General features: G+C 44.5%; 1 protein-coding gene across 1 annotated transcript; it reads right to left on the reverse strand.

The window, feature by feature from the left end:
• Positions 1 to 646: 646 nt before the first annotated feature.
• Positions 647 to 9904, reverse strand: SNAP29 (synaptosome associated protein 29; the record flags this gene model as incomplete). Its single annotated transcript, XM_081893498.1, has 5 exons — positions 647 to 956; positions 2313 to 2417; positions 2762 to 2847; positions 3629 to 3825; positions 9680 to 9904. 5 exons carry the CDS (start codon positions 9902 to 9904, stop codon positions 799 to 801), a joined length of 771 nt encoding a protein of 256 aa, XP_081749624.1. The 3' UTR covers positions 647 to 798.
• Between the last annotated feature and the right edge of the window lie 8849 nt (positions 9905 to 18753).

Genomic DNA, 18753 nt, shown 5'->3' on the forward strand with positions numbered 1-18753 from the left:
ACAATGGCATCACTCAAGTATTTCAATGTTATTAGAGGGGGGAAATTGCTGGAACCACTGATTTATTAAATCTGTTGCACTGTTTCTAGGGCACGGCCTCTGATTTTCATAGGCTGCTCCTGAAGCTTATCGGTGTGCCCCAGCTTTGAAATGCAAGATGAAAAATTCACTTAGAGCTGCTCTGCTACTCACGTAAGAGCGATTTCTAAGAATGCAAGGAACGAACAATGCCTGTTGTGAAATAAGGCAATGCACATACTCTCACTATACTGAACACTCACTACAATTAAGGCCAAAGAGCACTTAATAGATGGCATATATTGTGTCTGGAATTGAGGTATTATACAGTGGAACCTCAGTTTTTGAGCACCTCGGAAACTGAACGATTCAGAACCCGAACGCCGAAAACCTGGAAATAATTGCTTCCATTTTTGAATGCACCTCGAAAGTCAAACAGCTTCCAAGCTGTGTTTCTCCATTTTTCCTCGGTTTTCGAATGTTTCAGAAGTCAAACAGTCTTCCGGAATGGATTTCGTTCGAAAACTGAGGTTCCACTGTACCCCAAAATCAGAGGCTTAAAGAGGCAATGGTGAAAAGCACCCTTAGGCATGCATATGTAAAAGAAGGTGGTTTAAAATCTCTCATATTGCACTTCAAGTTATTCGTCTTTAATTACAAGGCAAATCAGTCACATAAACCCATTTTTCTTATGCTTGTTGTTTTCCAGATAGCAAGATGATCTCCAGCTGTATAAAAGGAATCAAGTTCTTGTGTGGAGGTGAGAGATTTGGATCTCCCTTAAAGCTCCTTGATCTTTTTGTCTGTGCTTTTAATATTGATGTCCAGAGTCTCCACCTTTGTGGTGAGGCGACCCAGAATTTCATCCTGCTCGTCGATTTCAGACTGTAGGCCCAGAGCGAGGTTTTTCAGACGGCCCAGCCCAGAGGACATTTCATCTGCAAATGGACGGAGACAATGGAGCAGGGTTAAGAGCAAGGATACAAGGCAGGAAATATGTTTGGGAAGTCAATTCATAATAAAGTAGCTGCTCTGAGAATATGCTGAGCAAAGGAGCCAATAGTTAAAAGAGGATGGTTGTTCTTTATCTGTGGCTTTGGAATAATAATAGTAATAATTTATTATTTATACCCCACCCAACTGGCTGGGTTTAGCATTCAGGATGTGCTCTTGCAACTGTTAGCCTTTATAGTGTCACAGGACTATTTTTTTGTAGAAACTAACGCAGCTACTTCTGTAAATAATAAATAATAAATTATGATTATGATTATTTATACCCCACCCATCTGGATGGGTTTCCCCAGGCACTCTGGGCGGATCCCAACAGAATTAAAACCACAATAGAACATCAAACATTAAAAACTTCCCTAAACAGGGCTGCTTTCAGATGTCTTCTAAAAGTCAGATAGTAGTTTATTTCCTTGACATCTCATAGGAGGGTGCCACTACCAAGAAGGCCCTCTGCCTGATTCCCTGCAACCTCACTTCTTGCAGGGAGGGAACCGCCAGAAGGCCCTTGGAGCTGGACCTTAGTGACTAGGCTGAACGATGGGGGTGGAGACGCTCCTTCAGGTATACAGGACTGAGGCCATTTAGGGCTTTAAAGGTCAGCACCAACACTTTGATTTGTGCTCAGAGACGTTAAGGTAAAGCGAGCACTGCTGCCTTCAAACATATTGCTATTTCTGATTCTCTTCCAGCTCACGACCACTGTCTTTTCGGAGCAGCAATTAGTAGTTAACCACATCCACTTAATTTTTGGCAGTCAAAAGTACAACTTGTGGAATCTGATGAGAGCAGATGCTATTGTGCATCCCTTAATTTCTGTACAGCAAAGGATAGGAACCTTTGCTCACCTGCCCCCCAATGTTGCTGAACAACAACTTCCATTTCCCCTGCCCATCGGAGGGCCAAAAGTTCTTCTACTCCCATTGTGCAGCAAACAGAGCCCTTGTTGGCAATATTGCAGGAGGAAGCAACCTGTCTGTCTGCTGCCATTCCTTCCTTCTATACCCCCTGATTAATCAACAGAAGATGATTAATAACTGTCCTACATTCTTGTTTTTCAAGTTGTTTGAAGACTTCTTATGTAGCAAGCCACTAACTGAATTATTATTAATAAATATTAATGTTAATCATTTTTCCATCACCTCCTATTTCCATGAAATGAGAATTGAAAACAGGGACACATGCTTCTCTCTCCTTGGGAAAAAGCCCCAAAGGAACCAAAGAGATTCAATTTCAGGTAAGGAGCTGGTATTAAGCATTACAAAGTTCAGGCTGTCACTACTCACCTAAGTTGTTATCGACTTTCTGATGGTAAGCTCGGAGGTGTTGATTCCTTGGGTAACTATCAGGTGGGAACGAAGACTCTGAACTGGTTCCAGTGGTACTGTGCTCTGGCAAGGAGAAAAGGTGAGTTTTTAGACATTCACCAAACACCAATTGATGGCTCCAGTTCTCTTTTTAAAAAAGAAAACCATTTTAATGTAGCATGTGTGCCTTATGGCAAGTATGGTTTTATACTGAATTACTGGAACACATAATTTCTAATTAAAGGTGGTTTGCACTTGGAAGTAAACAACACAATCCTTTTCTTGCAGACCTGCCAAATCACTATTCCTCCTTCTGTAGCCTAGTTAAGAGGCAAATTTGGCTTCTATCAAGAACTGCCATACCAAAAAACCCTGAATGTCCAACTCCTCCAGGCCTGGCATGGCCCTTTAAACAAGTTTAAACAAACCTGAATTATCCAACTTTCGTAGGTTTGGATGATTCTCCTGGTACTTTGACTCCTGTTCTTTGCTAACAGAGATGGCCTCTTTCAATCTGGAGATAAGAGAAAAGACAGGTACCATTCCCAGTGTCCAAATAGGCCTTGCATTAAGGGCAATGGCTTTTAGAAAAATCATTTCCCTTTCTACAGTCTTTCCACACCCACACGCATTCGCTGCTGTTTCCTCGCCTCCCTGGCTCCTGATCAGTTCAGAATGAGTCTACAGGGTGGGGGGAAACAATTTTCAAAAGAAACCTGGGGATGCACTGGTCTTAAAAAATCCAAGGATGGAGCTGCCAGGAAAGCACAATGTTCAAAAGGCCTTGCTTCAAATAGAAGAAGAGGAGTTTGGATTTGATATCCCGCTTTATCACTACCCGAAGGAGTCTCAAAGCGGCTAACATTCTCCTTTCCCTTCCTCCCCCACAACAAACACTCTATGAGGTGAGTGGGGCTGAGAGACTTCAGAGAAGTGTGACTGGCCCAAGGTCACCCAGCAGCTGCAGGTGGAGGAGCGGGGAAGCGAACCTGGTTCATCAGGTTACGAGACTACCACTCTTAACCACTACACCACACTGGCTGCGTTTGGACGCCTTTTGCATCTTTCCTGACTCTGCTGAGAATGGTCCAAAGGTAAGTACCACGTTCTGATGCGATTAAGGGAGAAGTTGCAATGTGATTTGAATCTTTCCTGGCCCCACTGAAGAAGAATGCCGGGATGAAACTGAAGTCCAAACTTCCACCTGCAACCTGGGCTCCCCCCCCTCGCTCTCCGACTCCCAGATGTCACGATTTACACCTTTCCTAGCTGGGAAGAGAATTTGGGTTGCTTACTTGTTGCTTGCTTGGTATTCGGCAGCCCCGTTCTGCTCAATCTTGATCTCTTGTGGCTTGGCTTTGAAGTAATTCACAAAGCCACCAAACACGCTCTTAATGCTATTGATGTGTCTCTGGCTTGTTTTCAGATCTTGATCCATCTTATCCACCATTCGTTCGCTGCGTTTCAGTACCTCGCCTTGCCGTGTGAGCTCCTATGGAAAACAAGAGTTTGGGGTTTTTTAAAAAAATAATAATTTTTATTGATTATCCAATAAAAAAAATCCAATTAATATATCCAATAATAATCCAATTAAATTTTTTTAAAAAACACCAAATTATAATCCAAATTATAATTATTGATTTTTCAGGGCTCCCCATAGTCTGGACCTCTGAAGCATATCTCCAAATCTCAGTCCTGCCTCTCCTCTTTGTTTCCATATTTTCTACACCCAGATTTTAACGCTTTAAAGATCTCTGTCCCTGGCTCTACGATTCTCAGTCATGTCAGACATCATATATCCTTTCGTCCGTCGAATACAGCTTTATTTGCGTATACAGTGGTACCTCAGGTTACAGACGCTTCAGGTTACAGACTCCGCTAACCCAGAAATAGTACCTCAAGTTAAGAACTTTGCTTCAGGATGAGAACAGAAATCGCGCACTGGCAACACGGTGGCAATGGGAGGCTCCATTAGCTAAAGTGGTACCTCAGGTTAAGAATGGACCTCCAGAACGAATTAAGTTCTTAACCCGAGGCACCACTGTATATATTTTTCCAACTGTCTTTTTACCAAGAGTTTTTAACGGGGCTGAAGAAAAGCGCCGCGAAATGTTTTAACTCCGCAAAGAACCGGGTTTCAAGAATTGCACTCCCTGGCTGTATTGCCACTCAAGAAGAACATGAGACGAATTTGCTGGATCAGGCCAATGGCCCACCCAGCCCAGCATCCTGTTCTCCCTGTGGCCGACCAGCTGCCTGCAGGATGCTCTCAAGCAAGACCCGAGCCCAAGAGCCCTTTCCCTTCTTGAGGCTTCCAGAACCTGGGATTCAGAAGCATCACTGGCCTCTGACCATGGAAGCACACACAGCATAGGCAAAATGGCTAGTAGCCAATGATCGCCTTTGGCTCTATGAGTTTGTGTAATCCTCTTCTAAAGCCATCCAAATTGGTGGCGATCACTGCCTCTTGTGGGAGTGAGTTCCACAGTTTAACTATGGAATTTCTCAAAGGATCTGTTGATGGCATTTTGCCATTGTACTGTTGAGAGTGTATTAACTTATGGTCTCTGTGTGTGATTTAGGAGCTGCAGGGTCAGGGGAAAAACAACGCTGTCCAGGGTTGTAAAGACCGCAGAGAGAATAACTGGGTGCACTCTTCCCACCTTGGATCAAATCTATGCTTCCAGGTGTCGTAAGAAAGCTGCAGAAATAGCGCAGGATAGTGCGCACCCCGGAAATGATCTCTTTCAGCTTCTGCCTTCTGGAAGAAGGTACAGGGTTATAAAGACTAGGACTAGCCGCCTGAGAAACAGTTTCTATCCAAATGTGATTTTGGTTTTAAACGCAGTGTAAGGTAGTCTCTATGGGAGTATATTATATTTAATCATGGGGTATCAGAGTTTTAGGGTGCTAACCAGGCTGGGATAGCAGGCTTGCAGGTTTTTGAATGTCTGATGTAGATTTTTTTTCAATTTCGTTGTTCTGTATGGGACAATGACAATAAAGATTATCGTATTGTGCTGTGCAAGTAAGTGTTTTATTTTGTCTCACGCTAATCCACAATTTAGCACAAGCTGGAGCGAACCCAAGCAAAGCCTTGGGCTCCCCCCCTTTCCCTCCAGTATAGCTGGAATGAGTTCTTTGCCAGTAGTTCCCCTTACCCAGAAATCTGGACTGTCATGTTCTGAAAACCAGAGACCATTGATTTAAAACAAACTCCGATCCGTTTCAGAACAAAGCCGCTTCAAGCCATTGGTTTTGCTTGTTTAACTAACCAGAGTTTGTTTTGGACCATAATCTTTGCCTTGTCAGAAATGACAAGTCAAGATTCTGGGAAAGAGGGATTAAATGCTTGCGATGTACCTCCTTCTGACTATACGGGAGTTGATGGGGATCAGGAGAGTGATCCCAAGGGTTCGCTTGGGCTTATTTCAGCTCATGCATGTGCACTAAACAAAGGTTTAGTACAATGTGGAAAAGAGGCCCTTTGGTTCACTAGATTTCTTCAGCAAGTTGCTGTGTAATGCTGTGGTGATGGTAATGAGAAATACAAAGTATTAATCCTTTCTATCTCCACAGTGGACGCGTTTGGCGCTGTGAGTTAAACCACAGAGCCTAGGACTTGCCGATCAGAAGGTCGGCGGTTCGAATCCCCGCGACGGGGTGAGCTCCCATTGTTCGGTCCCAGCTCCTGCCAACCTAGCAGTTCGAAAGCACGTCAAAGTGCAAGTAGATAAATAGGTACTGGGAAGGTAAACGGTGTTTCCGTGCGCTGCTTTGGTTCGCCAGAAGCGGCTTAGTCATGCTGGCCACATGACCCGGAAGCTGTACGCCGGCTCCCTCGGACAATAAAGTGGGATGAGCGCCACAACCCCAGAGTCGGTCACAACTGGACCTAATGGTCAGGGGTCCCTTTACCTTTACCTCCTCGGTATTTTCTTGAATTCTGTAACATTTATGCAGCAAGATTTGCTGAAGGCATGAGGAAGCTAAGATGTGAAGACTCTGCTGATACCGAATCAAAGCTCAACTGCCTACTGAACGGCACCTGCTCATTTCATGATCTGCTCCTTTAGCATTTTTAAATTTTTTAAAAAACCACTACCTGGAATATTTGCTGGTCCAAGGTCCTACCTACAAGCGAAGAACAAAAGACTGCAGTCTCTCTGCCCAATTTCCTTTTCCCTCTAGTCTGATCACAAGACTCTTTCAGATAAGGTCTGATAATTTTCCCAGGGAGCAGGAAAGGCTCCTTTTGGCTTCAGCCTCTAGAAAACACTGCAGTTCAGTTAAAATTTAGCTTCTCTATAGACTAGGAAAAACTTGGATAGATTTCAACCTTGATTATTATTAAAAAAATATCTTTATGAGCTTGTTTCAATTTGTCATCTTCTAGTTTATCACACACTCTGGGATACAATTATTTGAAGGAAATGGACTAAGCATGCAATTTCATTTGCAGCACACTTGAAGAAATCAACACCCACGGTTGGAGAGGACAGAACCAGCACTCGTTCCTAGTACTTTCATAAGTTCAAAACACTTCACATCCAGCATCTTCTTCTTGTAATATTCCTAACAGCAATGGAAGCCAGGGGAGGCTGAAGTCAGCAGTGCTTTGCCTCAGTCCACCTGGAAAGATTGGAACCAGGGAGGTACCAATTCAGTACTCAACGTCTCTTGGACTTTGGTTTAAATATGCATATCAGGCACGTCCAGCTCCCAAGAGACTGTGATCTACTCCCAGTATAAAAAAAACTGGCAGTGATCTACCCAAGGTGGCAACTAACTGGGGGGAGATTTGTCCAGAGTTGTTGAGTTTTTTTTGGAAAGGTAGAGGCGCTGCTTTTCCATGATCACTTTCTCTCATCCTGCGATCTACCTGGGGCACCCCGGCGATCTACTGGTAGATCATGATCTACCCGTTGGACATCCCTGATGTATATGAATGGAATAATGTGAATGCAGAATTAAGCACTTGTATGGCTGGAGAGCCAAGGCCCTACAAATAAGCTCATTAGGATAAAAGGCAGCAGAAGATTGCCCCAGCCATACCAATAAAAGCCGAAGAACAGCTCATAACTGCTAGTCTTTTGGTTACTGTATTTGTTTTTTTTAAAAAACAGCCTCACTTCTAGAGACATTCCAGGAGGCCTTACATTAGTGGTTCTGCCTACCAAAGATGCCTAGCAGTGATTCAAGTCTAGGCTTGATAATTAAAGGAAATGATTAATAGGAAAGACTATGTAGTCAGGTGTATGCAGAAAGTGGCTGAAGTAGGCCTGCTCTCCTTTCTAGCCACTGGCTTAGAAATCAAGCACATTTACAAATGATAGGTCCAATGTACATCTTCAGCAAGTCTCACATATATATATATATATTTACAAGAAACAAGACACCGTGGTCTGAGACAAAGTCCATCTCCTTGAGAGAGATGTACCATATTTTTCACTCTATAAGACGCACCAGACCACAAGACGCACCTAGTTTTTGGAGGAGGAAAACAAGAAAAAAAATATTCTGAATCTCAGAAGCCAGAACAGCAAGAGGGATCACTGCGCAGTGAAAGCAGCAATCCCTCTTGCTGTTCTGGCTTCTTGGATAGCTGCACAGCCTGCATTCGCTCCATAAGACGCACACACATTTCCCCTTACTTTTTAGGAGGGAAAAAGTGAGTCTTCTAGAGCGAAAAATACGGTACTTTTACAGATGCTCAATTCCACCTGCCCACAATAATTATTTCCCAACAAAAGTTCTTACATGAATGTACTGCCATGTCTTCAATGAAACCAAGATACAGTGGTACCTCGGGTTAAGTACTTAATTCGTTCCGGAGGTCCTTACTTAACCTGAAACTGTTCTTAACCTGAAGCATCGTTTTAGCTAATGGGGCCTCCCGCTGCTGCTGCGCCGCCGGAGCACGACTTGCGTTCTCATCCTAAAGCAAAGTTCTTAACCTGAAGCACTATTTCTGGGTTACCGGAGTCTGTAACCTGAAGCATATGTAACCCGAGGTACCACTGTATAAAATAGGCTTTCTCAACCTCGGCCCTCCAGATGTTTTGAGACTACAATTCCCATCATCCCTGACCACTGGTCCTGCTAGATAGGGATCATGGGTGTTGTAAGCCAAAAAACATCTGCAGGGCTGAGGTTGAGGAAGCTTGATATAAAGGCATATGGTGCACAGAAACAACAACTACAGATGCTGTAACTGGCATGAGCTGGGCCCATATACTTTGAAAGAATGTTGGAAAAGCTGGTTGGAAAGAATGCTGGAAATAAACGTGTGGACCGGGGTTGGCAATTTTTTTTAGCTGCGGACTGCAGAAGTGGCACTGGGGGGGGGGCTGGAAGAAGAGGCAAAGGGGGCAATTAGTCGTCCTCCCCACCCCCAGCCAGTGCTTAACTTCCCTGGGGTTGCCGCCACTACCATCACTGCCACTGTTGCTCCTTCTGGTGGGTAGGCAGAGGGAGCTTGTCCGCTCTGCTCTCTGGCCCACAGGAGCACCAGGGTGGCGGCGGTGGAGGGAAGATGAGCGACGCGAAATGGCTGGCTCCAGAGAGAGGCTGCTTAAAATGGTGCTTAGCCAGCCCCCTTCCTCTTCTAGGCAGGGCGGGGAGAAGCCAGGAGGGAGGGAGGGAGGAGGCGCTGCTGTGGTGTGTGTGTGAGGTAGAGGGGGGTGGAAATGGAATGGTGCAGGGGGAAAGATGGCGCAGCCCGAATGAACAGAATCCACATGCCGATCCAGGGACAGTCCGCAGGCCAGATCCTAAAGGCAATTGGGCCTCATCTGGCCCGCGGGCCTTGGTTTGCCAACCCCTGGTGTGGACAGACTCTGAAAGTCTGCCATTTCTGAAAGGGCATTTGAGTATGTACTCAAAATCATCATGAAGCTTTTATCCCTAATGAAGTATCCCAGGTTTTTTTGTCAGTTCTCAAGACTCTGATCCTAAACATTTGGATGTAAACTGCAAGGAAATCAATCCACTTACAGTGGTACCTCTGGATGCGAACAGGATCCGTTTCGGAGCCCCGTTCGCATCCAGAGCAGAATGCAACCTGCATCTGCACAGGCCGTGATCCGCCGCTTCTGCGCATGACGTCATTTTGAGCGTCTGCGCATGCTGCGAAACCCGGAAGTAACGCGTTCCGTTACTTCTGGGTCGCCGCGGAGCGCAACCTGAAAACCCTCAACCTGAAGCGACTTTAACCCAAGGTATGACTGTCATTCCAAGTAACACATAAGTTGACATTATTATAGGAAAAAATACTGAAGAAAGTTATTTTATCAAATATACACCCCATAAACTACAGCAAGGTCAATCTTAAGATTCTTGCTTACCTCTGATGCAGCTACGCCAATATGCTCAGACTCATAAATGAGGGTCAGAGCGCGGTTGCTGCTGTCCACCGTGGCCTGGGACCGCCTCAGAACTTCTTGCTGCAGGTACCTCTGTCTATCCGCCCCTTCTCTAGGGGGCTCATTACTTTCATTCCACTTGACTGGCTTTAAGTCTTCATCCTCGTCTTCGTCAAAAGGATTGTAGCTTTTTGAGTAAGCCGACATAATTGCAGCTCGGAGTTTGGTTCTTTTCTATGCGTGAGTGTAGACAAAGGGCAGGCTAGAACGAAACCAGACAGATGTTTTTCAGACCCAGATCGATGCCTTCATGCCAGAGATTGCCAGCAACGATGGGATGGAAATCCGGATTCTGTGAAAAGAAGTGAGTAAATTTAAACACAGATTGAAATGGTTTGACAGAACACACACCTACCGTATTTTTCGCCCCATAGGGCGCACCTAGCTTTTTTGGGGGAAATAAAGAATCCCCCCCCCCAGGTGCGGGGTTGGGAAGCCCGAGCTTCCCCCGACCCCAGAACAAGATGCTATCCGCAAGCCATGGGAGAGCTGCGCGAAGCCTGAAGCCTGGGGCATGCACAGCTCAGCGCGCCCCAAGCTTCTGGGTGCAGGCAAGCTCTCTGCTAGCCGCGGGAGAGCTGCGTGACTTCGCGCACCTCTCCCATGGCTAGCGGATAGCTTCCTGAAGCCTGGAGAGCGAGAGGGGTTGGTGCGCAAAAGCCTGCATTCGCCCCATAGGACGCACACACATTTCCCCTTCATTTTTGGAGGGGAAAAAGTACGTCCTATAGGACGAAAAATACGGTGTATAGGAACAACTGACAGCTCCTTCCCCCAGCTCAAAGCTATTAAAATATATTTTTGCTCCACTTTCCTCCAAACTCTGATAGGTCATGCTATTCGGATTAGTGTGCCAGGGGCTTGGTAGAGGAAAGGGCAAGTCAATGATCCAGTCAGGAAATAGCAAACTGCTCCAGATGACCCAAAATGGGTGGAACCAAGCCACATTCTTGCCTTCTTCCATACTGTGTGGCTCAACTCATTTGCTTCAAACATCTCAAACTGCCTGCTTTGCCGGTGTATTTTCACAACTAGAGTACCTGCCTTTCGACAGTAGTGTTTCAGCAACACGCACTGTATGTTTTGATCCATGGAAGAAGAACTAGTATGTGGATGTGGTAGAAGCTCAGATCTTATCAGCTTTCGATTTATACCAGTCCTATGGTATACTTTTTGGGACGCGGGTGACACTGTGGGTTAAACCACAGAGCCTAGGACTTGCCAATCAGAAGGTTGGCGGTTCGAATCCCCGCGACGGGGTGAGCTCCCATTGCTCGGTCCCTGCTTCTGCCAACCTAGCAGTTCAAAAGCACGTCAAAGTGCAAGTAGATAAATAGGTACCGCTCCGGCGGGAAGGTAGACAGTGTTTTCGTGCGCTGCTCTGGTTTGCCAGAAGCGGCTTAGTCATGCTGGCCACATGACCCGGAAGCTGTACGCTGGTTCCCTCAGCCAATAAAGCGAGATGAGTGCCGCAACCCCAGAGTCGGCCACGACTGGACCTAATGGTCAGGGGTCCCTTTACCCTTTATGGTATACTTTTGCCTTATCTTTCCATTTAAACCACTTCCAATGCTACAAAGAGGCCACCTTTCAAAACTTGATGCATCCTTGCTTTAAGCTGGTTGACAAACAGAGGAGGCTGCGGTAATCGTGGATCAAACTATCCTCAAGAAGACACTGTTAGAGAATTCAGCTGTGTTGCAAGTTCTGCCACTAAGACAAATAGCTTCCTGTTTTGGCTATACTGTCAACACACTCCTTTGGCAAACCCTAGAAATTTTACTGGAGGTTTTTTTTTGCTGGGGGATCCTTATCAGCACAGTAAGTTTAAAATGCAAGTGCACCCCTGGCCTAATCTCAGAGCTTGATTAACTGTTCCTTATCTCAGGATAACCTGAGTCACCGCATTGTGCCAGCTCCTCCTGATCAGATCCAATAGCATTTTGAAGGCCTATATTGCTCACATCTCTCAACAAAGACTGGTCACAGCAGCCTTAAGGGAGGCACTCTGAAGTCTGCCCCATCATGACCACCTGAAGCACAGCCTTTAGCAATGTTTTACTTACTATGTGGGATTATACCTTGGTTTTCAAACAGCTTAGTTCTTGAACGTTTTGGCTCCCGAATGCCGCAAACCCGGAAGTGAGTGTTCCGGTTGGCGAACTATTTTTGGAAGTTGAAAGTCCCATGGGGCTTCTGCGGCTTCCTGCAGCCAATCAGAAGCCGCGCTATGGTTTCTGAACGTTTTGGAAGTAGAACGGACACCCGGAACATATTCCGTTCCGACTTCCAAGGTACGACTGTGTGTGTGTGTGTGTGTGTATATATATATATATATATATATATACACACTCTTGAGAGTCCCATGGACTGCAAGAAGATCAAACCTATCCATTCTTAAGGAAACCAGCCCTGAGTGTTCACTGGAAGGACAGAGGCTCCAGTACTTTGGCCACCTCATGAGAAGAGGAGACTCCCTGGAGAAGACCCTGATGTTGGGAAAGATGGAGGGCACAAGGAGAAGGGGGCGACAGAGGACGAGATGGTTGGATAGTGTTTTCGAGGTTACCAGCATGAGTTTGACCAAACTGCGGGAGGCAGTGGAGGACAGAGGTGCCTGGCGTTCTCTGGTCCATGGGTGACGAAGAGTCGGACACGACTAAACGACTAAACAACAACAATATATATATATATATTTCCAGAATATGGATATTTTTTCAAAATGAGAGCAAGAGCATCAAGCGATATGGAGGACAACCCTAGTTGTGATCCAGAATTGCCATTTGAACAGTGCTGGAGAAGACTAATTGAAAACTATATTTTGGATATGCAATGACTTCCCTTCTTCTCCTTCCATGGTTTATTTTACGTATCATACTTTCCTGCACATTTTATTATAACTATTCAAATCAGTTTTCCACTTTTACATTTGTCAAAAATTATTTCAGGTGACAGCAAAGGTTGCAAGGTTTTTAGCTGGGGCAATCAGAGTAAGATCCACTATTTGACTATTGATTCAAAATCCTAAAATGTATTTTATATACTTGACTTTTTGTTGCTATTCTTTGTATATTGTATTGTTGTTTTATTGCTATGGCCCATAGCTGACGCAAATAAAGATTCATTCATTCATTCTGTCTGGGTTATTCCCAACAGAAAAGACTCTGGGTTTTTGTTTTGGAATGTAGTTTTAAATACTTTTTTCAATTCATTATAAATCATTTCCTAATATACTTTTACCTTTTTACATGTCCACCACATGTGAAAAAAGTTTCCCTCTGCTTCTTTACACTTCCAACACGTTTTATACTTTCTGGATGTTTCACGATCATATTATGCCAGGCTTCCTCCCCCCCTTTGGCTGTGCATCAGCAGAACAAAGAAATTTAAGTTTACCAGTTTAAGAGTGCTTAATGATCAGAGCAAAAGAACAAAGCAACCCTTCTTGGAACGAAGGTGCTCCCAATTAAGCTTTCCTCTTACTTCCCCCTTCTTGCAACCTGATGCTGCAGCCACTGAGCCTTCTCCTTGCCCTTGGAGATAAAGGCTGGGTGCTTTCTAGCGAAGGGGAGTCAGTTCTCTCAATCTCTTCCTGTTCTGCTTCTCCTAGTTGTTCCCTGCTGAGTTCTGCCCAGCTGTTGTTTTCGAACTATGTCCCTCTGCAAACCAATAATCTAAATCTATGCCACTCCACTGTTCCCAGGCAGCTTCAGGATCCTGGTCAGGAGCAGGAAGTGTGTGTGTGTGGGGGGGGGGGGTTCCCACCATTCCTCATCAGAGCTGTAATCCTCATTCTGGTCTCTAACATATTATAAAGTACGTAACTGTGTTCCACGTTATACAGTGGTACCTCGGGTTAAGTACTTAATTCGTTCTGCAGTTCCGTTCTTAACCTGAAACTGTTCTTAACCTGAAGCACCACTTTAGCTAATGGGGCCTCCTGCTGCCGCCACGCCGCCGGAGGACGATTTCGGTTCTCATCCTGAAGCAAAGTTCTTAACCTGAGGCACTATTCCTGGGTTAGCGGAATCTGTAACCTGAAGCATATGTAACCTGAAGCGTATGTAACTCGAGGTAAAATTGTATATAAATCAAGCACTGCTAGGAATTATTTCCTTTTGTTATGCAACATATTTCTTATCAATAAAATTTTTGGTGTAGCATGAGCAAATATTTACAGTGGTACCTCGGGTTACATATGCTTCAGGTCACAGACTCTGCTAACCCAGAAATAGTACCTCGGGTTAAGAACTTTGCTTCAGGATGAGAACAGAAATCGTGCTCCAGCGGTGCGGCGGCAGTGGGAGGCCCCATTAGCTAAAGTGGTGCTTCAGGTTAAGAACAGTTTCAGGTTAAGAACAGACCTCCGGAACGAATTAAGTACTTAACCCGAGGTACCACTGTATTCTGAAAGTGTGTCCCAGAGAAAGAAGTTTGAGAACCGTTGTTTTAGGTCCTTGCTAAAGACTTCTCTGTTTAACAGCCTTTTCCTGCCCTGTGATCCAGGCAATTTGCTTGCATTGCTGAAGCAGGCTTACCCAAATATACTAGCTTTAGGATCTGATCACAAGATACAGGGCACTAGGACAAGAGCATCACAGAAGCTAAGAAGAGGCTGTCTGAGCAATAATAAACTAAGACACCAAGGCTGTGTACAGGATGATCCTTATCATGTGCACTTGGAAGCAAGCCCACACAGAGCAATGAGACTCATGCTATTGTCAACTGGTAGTTGCCAAATTCTTTAGGACTTACTTTGCAGGAAGTGCAAGTAACAATGCAGAGAATGCTCCTGGGCCCTACTCCAAGTGCTAATTTTGGCACTTTTGGCACTTCACAGCTTAGAATCAAGGTAGTTAAATGATCAATTAGCTCCATATGTACCTGTTCAGATCTTAAGTCTTCTTCAAGGTGCCCCTACCAGGTAAGGTGTGGCAGAAGGATACAGAAGAAAGGATCTTTTTAGTAGTGGCATCCCAGCTATGAAATGCTCCCATCCGAAAGGTTCACTTGGTGCCCACCTTGACATCATTCCAGCACCAGACACAGGCATTTAAAATTTGTTTCAGTGTTAAATTTCATTTTTATCAAGGCTACTGTTGCTATGTTTTTTATAACGTTTGACTAACTTATTTTAGGCTTTTTAGATTTGCATTTATTTTTGTTAACAGCTACCCTGAAAACATAGCCATGGGATGGCACCATACCAACATTTTAAAATAAAATTAAAAATAAATACTACTCACAGACCTAGGTCAGGTGTTGGGCTAGCAGCAGCCCTAACTCTGGGTTTAAAAATAAAATAAAAAATAAGCCACTTTGAGGACTATTTTGGCTCAAACAGCAGGATAAAAATAAAACAGTACGCCAATGGAATTACTATCATGAACCCAATTACTCATCACTGCTAGTTTATTACCATCATCAAAAACACACACCATACAATTCAACATAATCTTAAGTATTGACCAAAATACAAAGCAAAGTATAACTGGTGGGCAAAGGGATAGAGGGTTTTTTTAAGCGATCTGATGAAAGACTATCCCCCCACCTGTTTCGAAAGGGGAACCTGTGGCCCTCCAGATGTTGCTGAGAAACAGTTCACATCCTCCCTGGCCCTTGGCCACGTTGGCTGAGACAGATGGGTGTCGGGAACTGAAAAGCATCCAAAGAGCACCAGCTTGCCAATCCATGGCATAGAACAGGGCGTCCCAAACTTGGGTCTCCAGCTGTTTTGTTTTTGGACTACAATACCAATACCAGATTGCTTTTAAAAAATCTCCATCCCTTTGCCCTCCGGTTATACTTTGTATTTTGCTCAGTACAGTGTTTGGTGTGCATGTTTTTGTTAATGGCAATAAACCTGTGGTGATAGGTAATTAGGTTCGTGACGAGTAATTCCATTGGTGTACTATTTTATTCCTGTCCTGCTGTTTGATCGAAAATAGTCCTCAAAGCGGCGTGCATATATACACACGCACACATATATATCATCTATCTCATATGTACATATACGGTTTACACACACACACACACACACACACACATATATATATATATTTTACACACACACACAGTATATCATTTCAGGAGTCAGCAAACATTTTCAGCATGGGGCTGGTCCACTGTCCCTCAGACCTTGTGAGGGGCTGGACTATATTTTGAGAAAGAAAAAAAAAGAATGAATTCCTATGCCCCACAAATAACCCAGAGATGCATTTTAAATAAAAGCACGCATTCTACTCATGTAAAAACACCAGGCAGGCCCCACAAATAACCCAGAGATGCATTTTAAAGAAAAGGACACATTCTACTCATGTAAAAACACGCTGATTCCCGGACGGTCCGTGGGCCGGATTCAGAAGCAGATTGGGCCAGATCCAGCCCCCGGGCCTTAGTTTGCCCACCCATGATATATCATATATAAACCTCAACATGAGGCCTGCTGCTAGCCCAACACCTGACGTAGCTCTGTGGGTAGTTTTTAAAAATTCGTTTATTTCTAAATGTTGGTACGGCGCCTTCCCATAGCTACATCCTCGGGGTAGCTTTTAAACAAAAACAAATTTAAAATAAGTCAATCAAACATTTTAAAAAATAGCACCCCTGATCCCCTGGTGCTGCTAACCTTGGGATGATGGGAGCATAGCTGTCAACTTTCAGATTTGAAAATAAGGGACCAGCAACCTCACCTGTCCCGGGGACAGTCTACGGGATAATAATAATAATAATAATAATAATTTATTATTTGTACCCCGCCCATCTGGCTGGGTTTCCCCAGCCACTCTGGGCGGCTTCCAACAAAGATGAAAGATACACTAAAATGTCACATATTAAAAACTTCCCTGCTATCCGGGATAGCAGCGGGAAACGGCACTGGAATAAGGGAATATCCCGCAAAAGGTGGGCTCACCCAAGGAGCCACCTTATCTCTCAGCCCAACCTACCCGGCAATGCTGTTGGGAGGACAAAGCGACTCGCAAGCCTACCTCGCAGGTTTGTTGTTCTGAGGACAAGGAAACACGGGGAGGCGTGTGAACACTAGGAATGTTTCCTTTTGCTCCTTGGGGGCGGGGGGGGGGTATAAACCTGGTTTATAAAATGTCAATAGTTCATCCTGAGGAAGGGAAAAAAGAGAGAAAAAGCTGCTTTCTGTTAGCTCCTTTCCCCGTCACTCACTCACTCACTCACCCACCAGCAGCGGCGGTCCCCGCTCTTCGCCTTCTCGCTTCCCGTCACGAGTCGAGTCTGCTTCCTCTCCTTCTTTTCCTCAGGCAGGTCAGGCGGGCCAAACCACTTCTCCACCTAAGGCGGGGGGAGCAGGCCGTGGAGAGGAAGAGAGAAGGAAATGGGAGGGGCGAAACAAGATGGACGCGGTCGGACTGAACCAACACACCGCTTTGAGAGAGGGTTTTTTTTTTTTTTGAAAGAAAATAACACAAAATAGTAATTTCAAGGCTTTTTGATCCTCGGGAAGAACAGCTCACGGTGGGCGGAAGCAGACGTTGGATTTATGTGCCCAAAGTGGTCAACACGCTTTGGGCACATAAATACAGTCTAGCCTGAGTTAGTTGGTTGAGTCTCTTTTTTTTTTAAGGTCGGGATTCCAGGAATGAAGCCGCTGCGGGCGCCGCCATGTTTGTCACGTGCCATTGACACACACACACACACACACACACACACACGCGCGCGCGCGCGCGCCTTGCTTTTAGACTTTAATAAGAGGGGTGGTGGATGGTGATAGGAAAAAGAATTATCTGTGGGATGGAGTGTAGGTATGTTTGAACATTTTTAAGGATTGTATGAAATGTATGTTTGCATATTTGCAATATGTGTGTATTAATGCTGAGTTATTTTAACAATAAAAACTTTTCAAAAAATATAAAATAGACTTTTATAAGTGGATCGGCACAATCTGCGGTCCTTTCGATGGGAAGGTGTTGGATTCAGACTTGCCCATACTTTAGAGTAGGCTCCCTGAAATAAAAGCATTTTAAGGATTTTTATTTTAAGGGGGTATACGCAAAATCTGATTTAGAACTCCCCAGACAAATTGAATTCAGTGCTGCAGGTGAGCAGACATGGTTAGGATCGGGCTGTAAAGTACCGGGCAACTCTAACAAACAGCTGTCAACTTTTCCCTTTTCTTGCGAGGAATCCTATTCGGAATAAGGGAGTTTCCCTTAAAAAAAGGAAACGCTGACAGCTATACTAACAAATTTCTTACGGCATTGGCTACAACAATCCATGTTTTGGGCAGCCACGAAAGTTTATGGCGTAATAAATTGGTTGCATCTTTGCTGGGTTTGCTTATGGGCCATTGTAACAGTTTTGCTGTAATGTATTTTTCTCTCCCTTTCTTACAATTATGTTGCATACCTTTGGCTCTTAATTTCTTTTGTAACTTGAGGACTCCTTTGAGGTGATCGACTCATAAGTCAAATAAATAATAACATTTATAATTAAGAACTGAAGGTGCCACAACACTCTTCGTTCTTTCTGAAACAGACCACTCCTCCTAATGCGAAGTACTAAGCAGCTTCTTCAGTTTTTGAGTCCCCAGATACTTATCCCAACCTTAACGATTGGGATAAACTGGCTGGGGCTGAGGTCCATGTACAGGCACATTATGGTAAAAGAAACACAACCCTGTTCAGATTATTTATATATATTTGTTATTTGTTTCATAAAAATTACACACCGCTTTGTTGTAAAAAATACAACAACCTCAAAGCGGTTTAGAAAAAGACAAAACCATAAAATCAGGGGGGAGGGAATGCAGGATACCTTAAAACATACCATGCTAGAACAGATTAAAATTCACATCACCATTTCTAAATATAAAACACGTCCAAAGTCGCTCGCTTTTCCCTTTTATTTATTTAAACCACTAGTTCAGCTTCGTGCGCCACTCTACACTCTCCGCCCCTTACGTCTCTCTATGTGCAAGGTTAGTACATTACTGGACCTCGGGAGGAGCCCACGGACCGCCTCCT

Source organism: Podarcis melisellensis, assembly GCF_964234715.1.
Source record: "Podarcis melisellensis genome assembly, chromosome: 16".
Lineage (NCBI taxonomy): Eukaryota > Metazoa > Chordata > Lepidosauria > Squamata > Lacertidae > Podarcis > Podarcis melisellensis.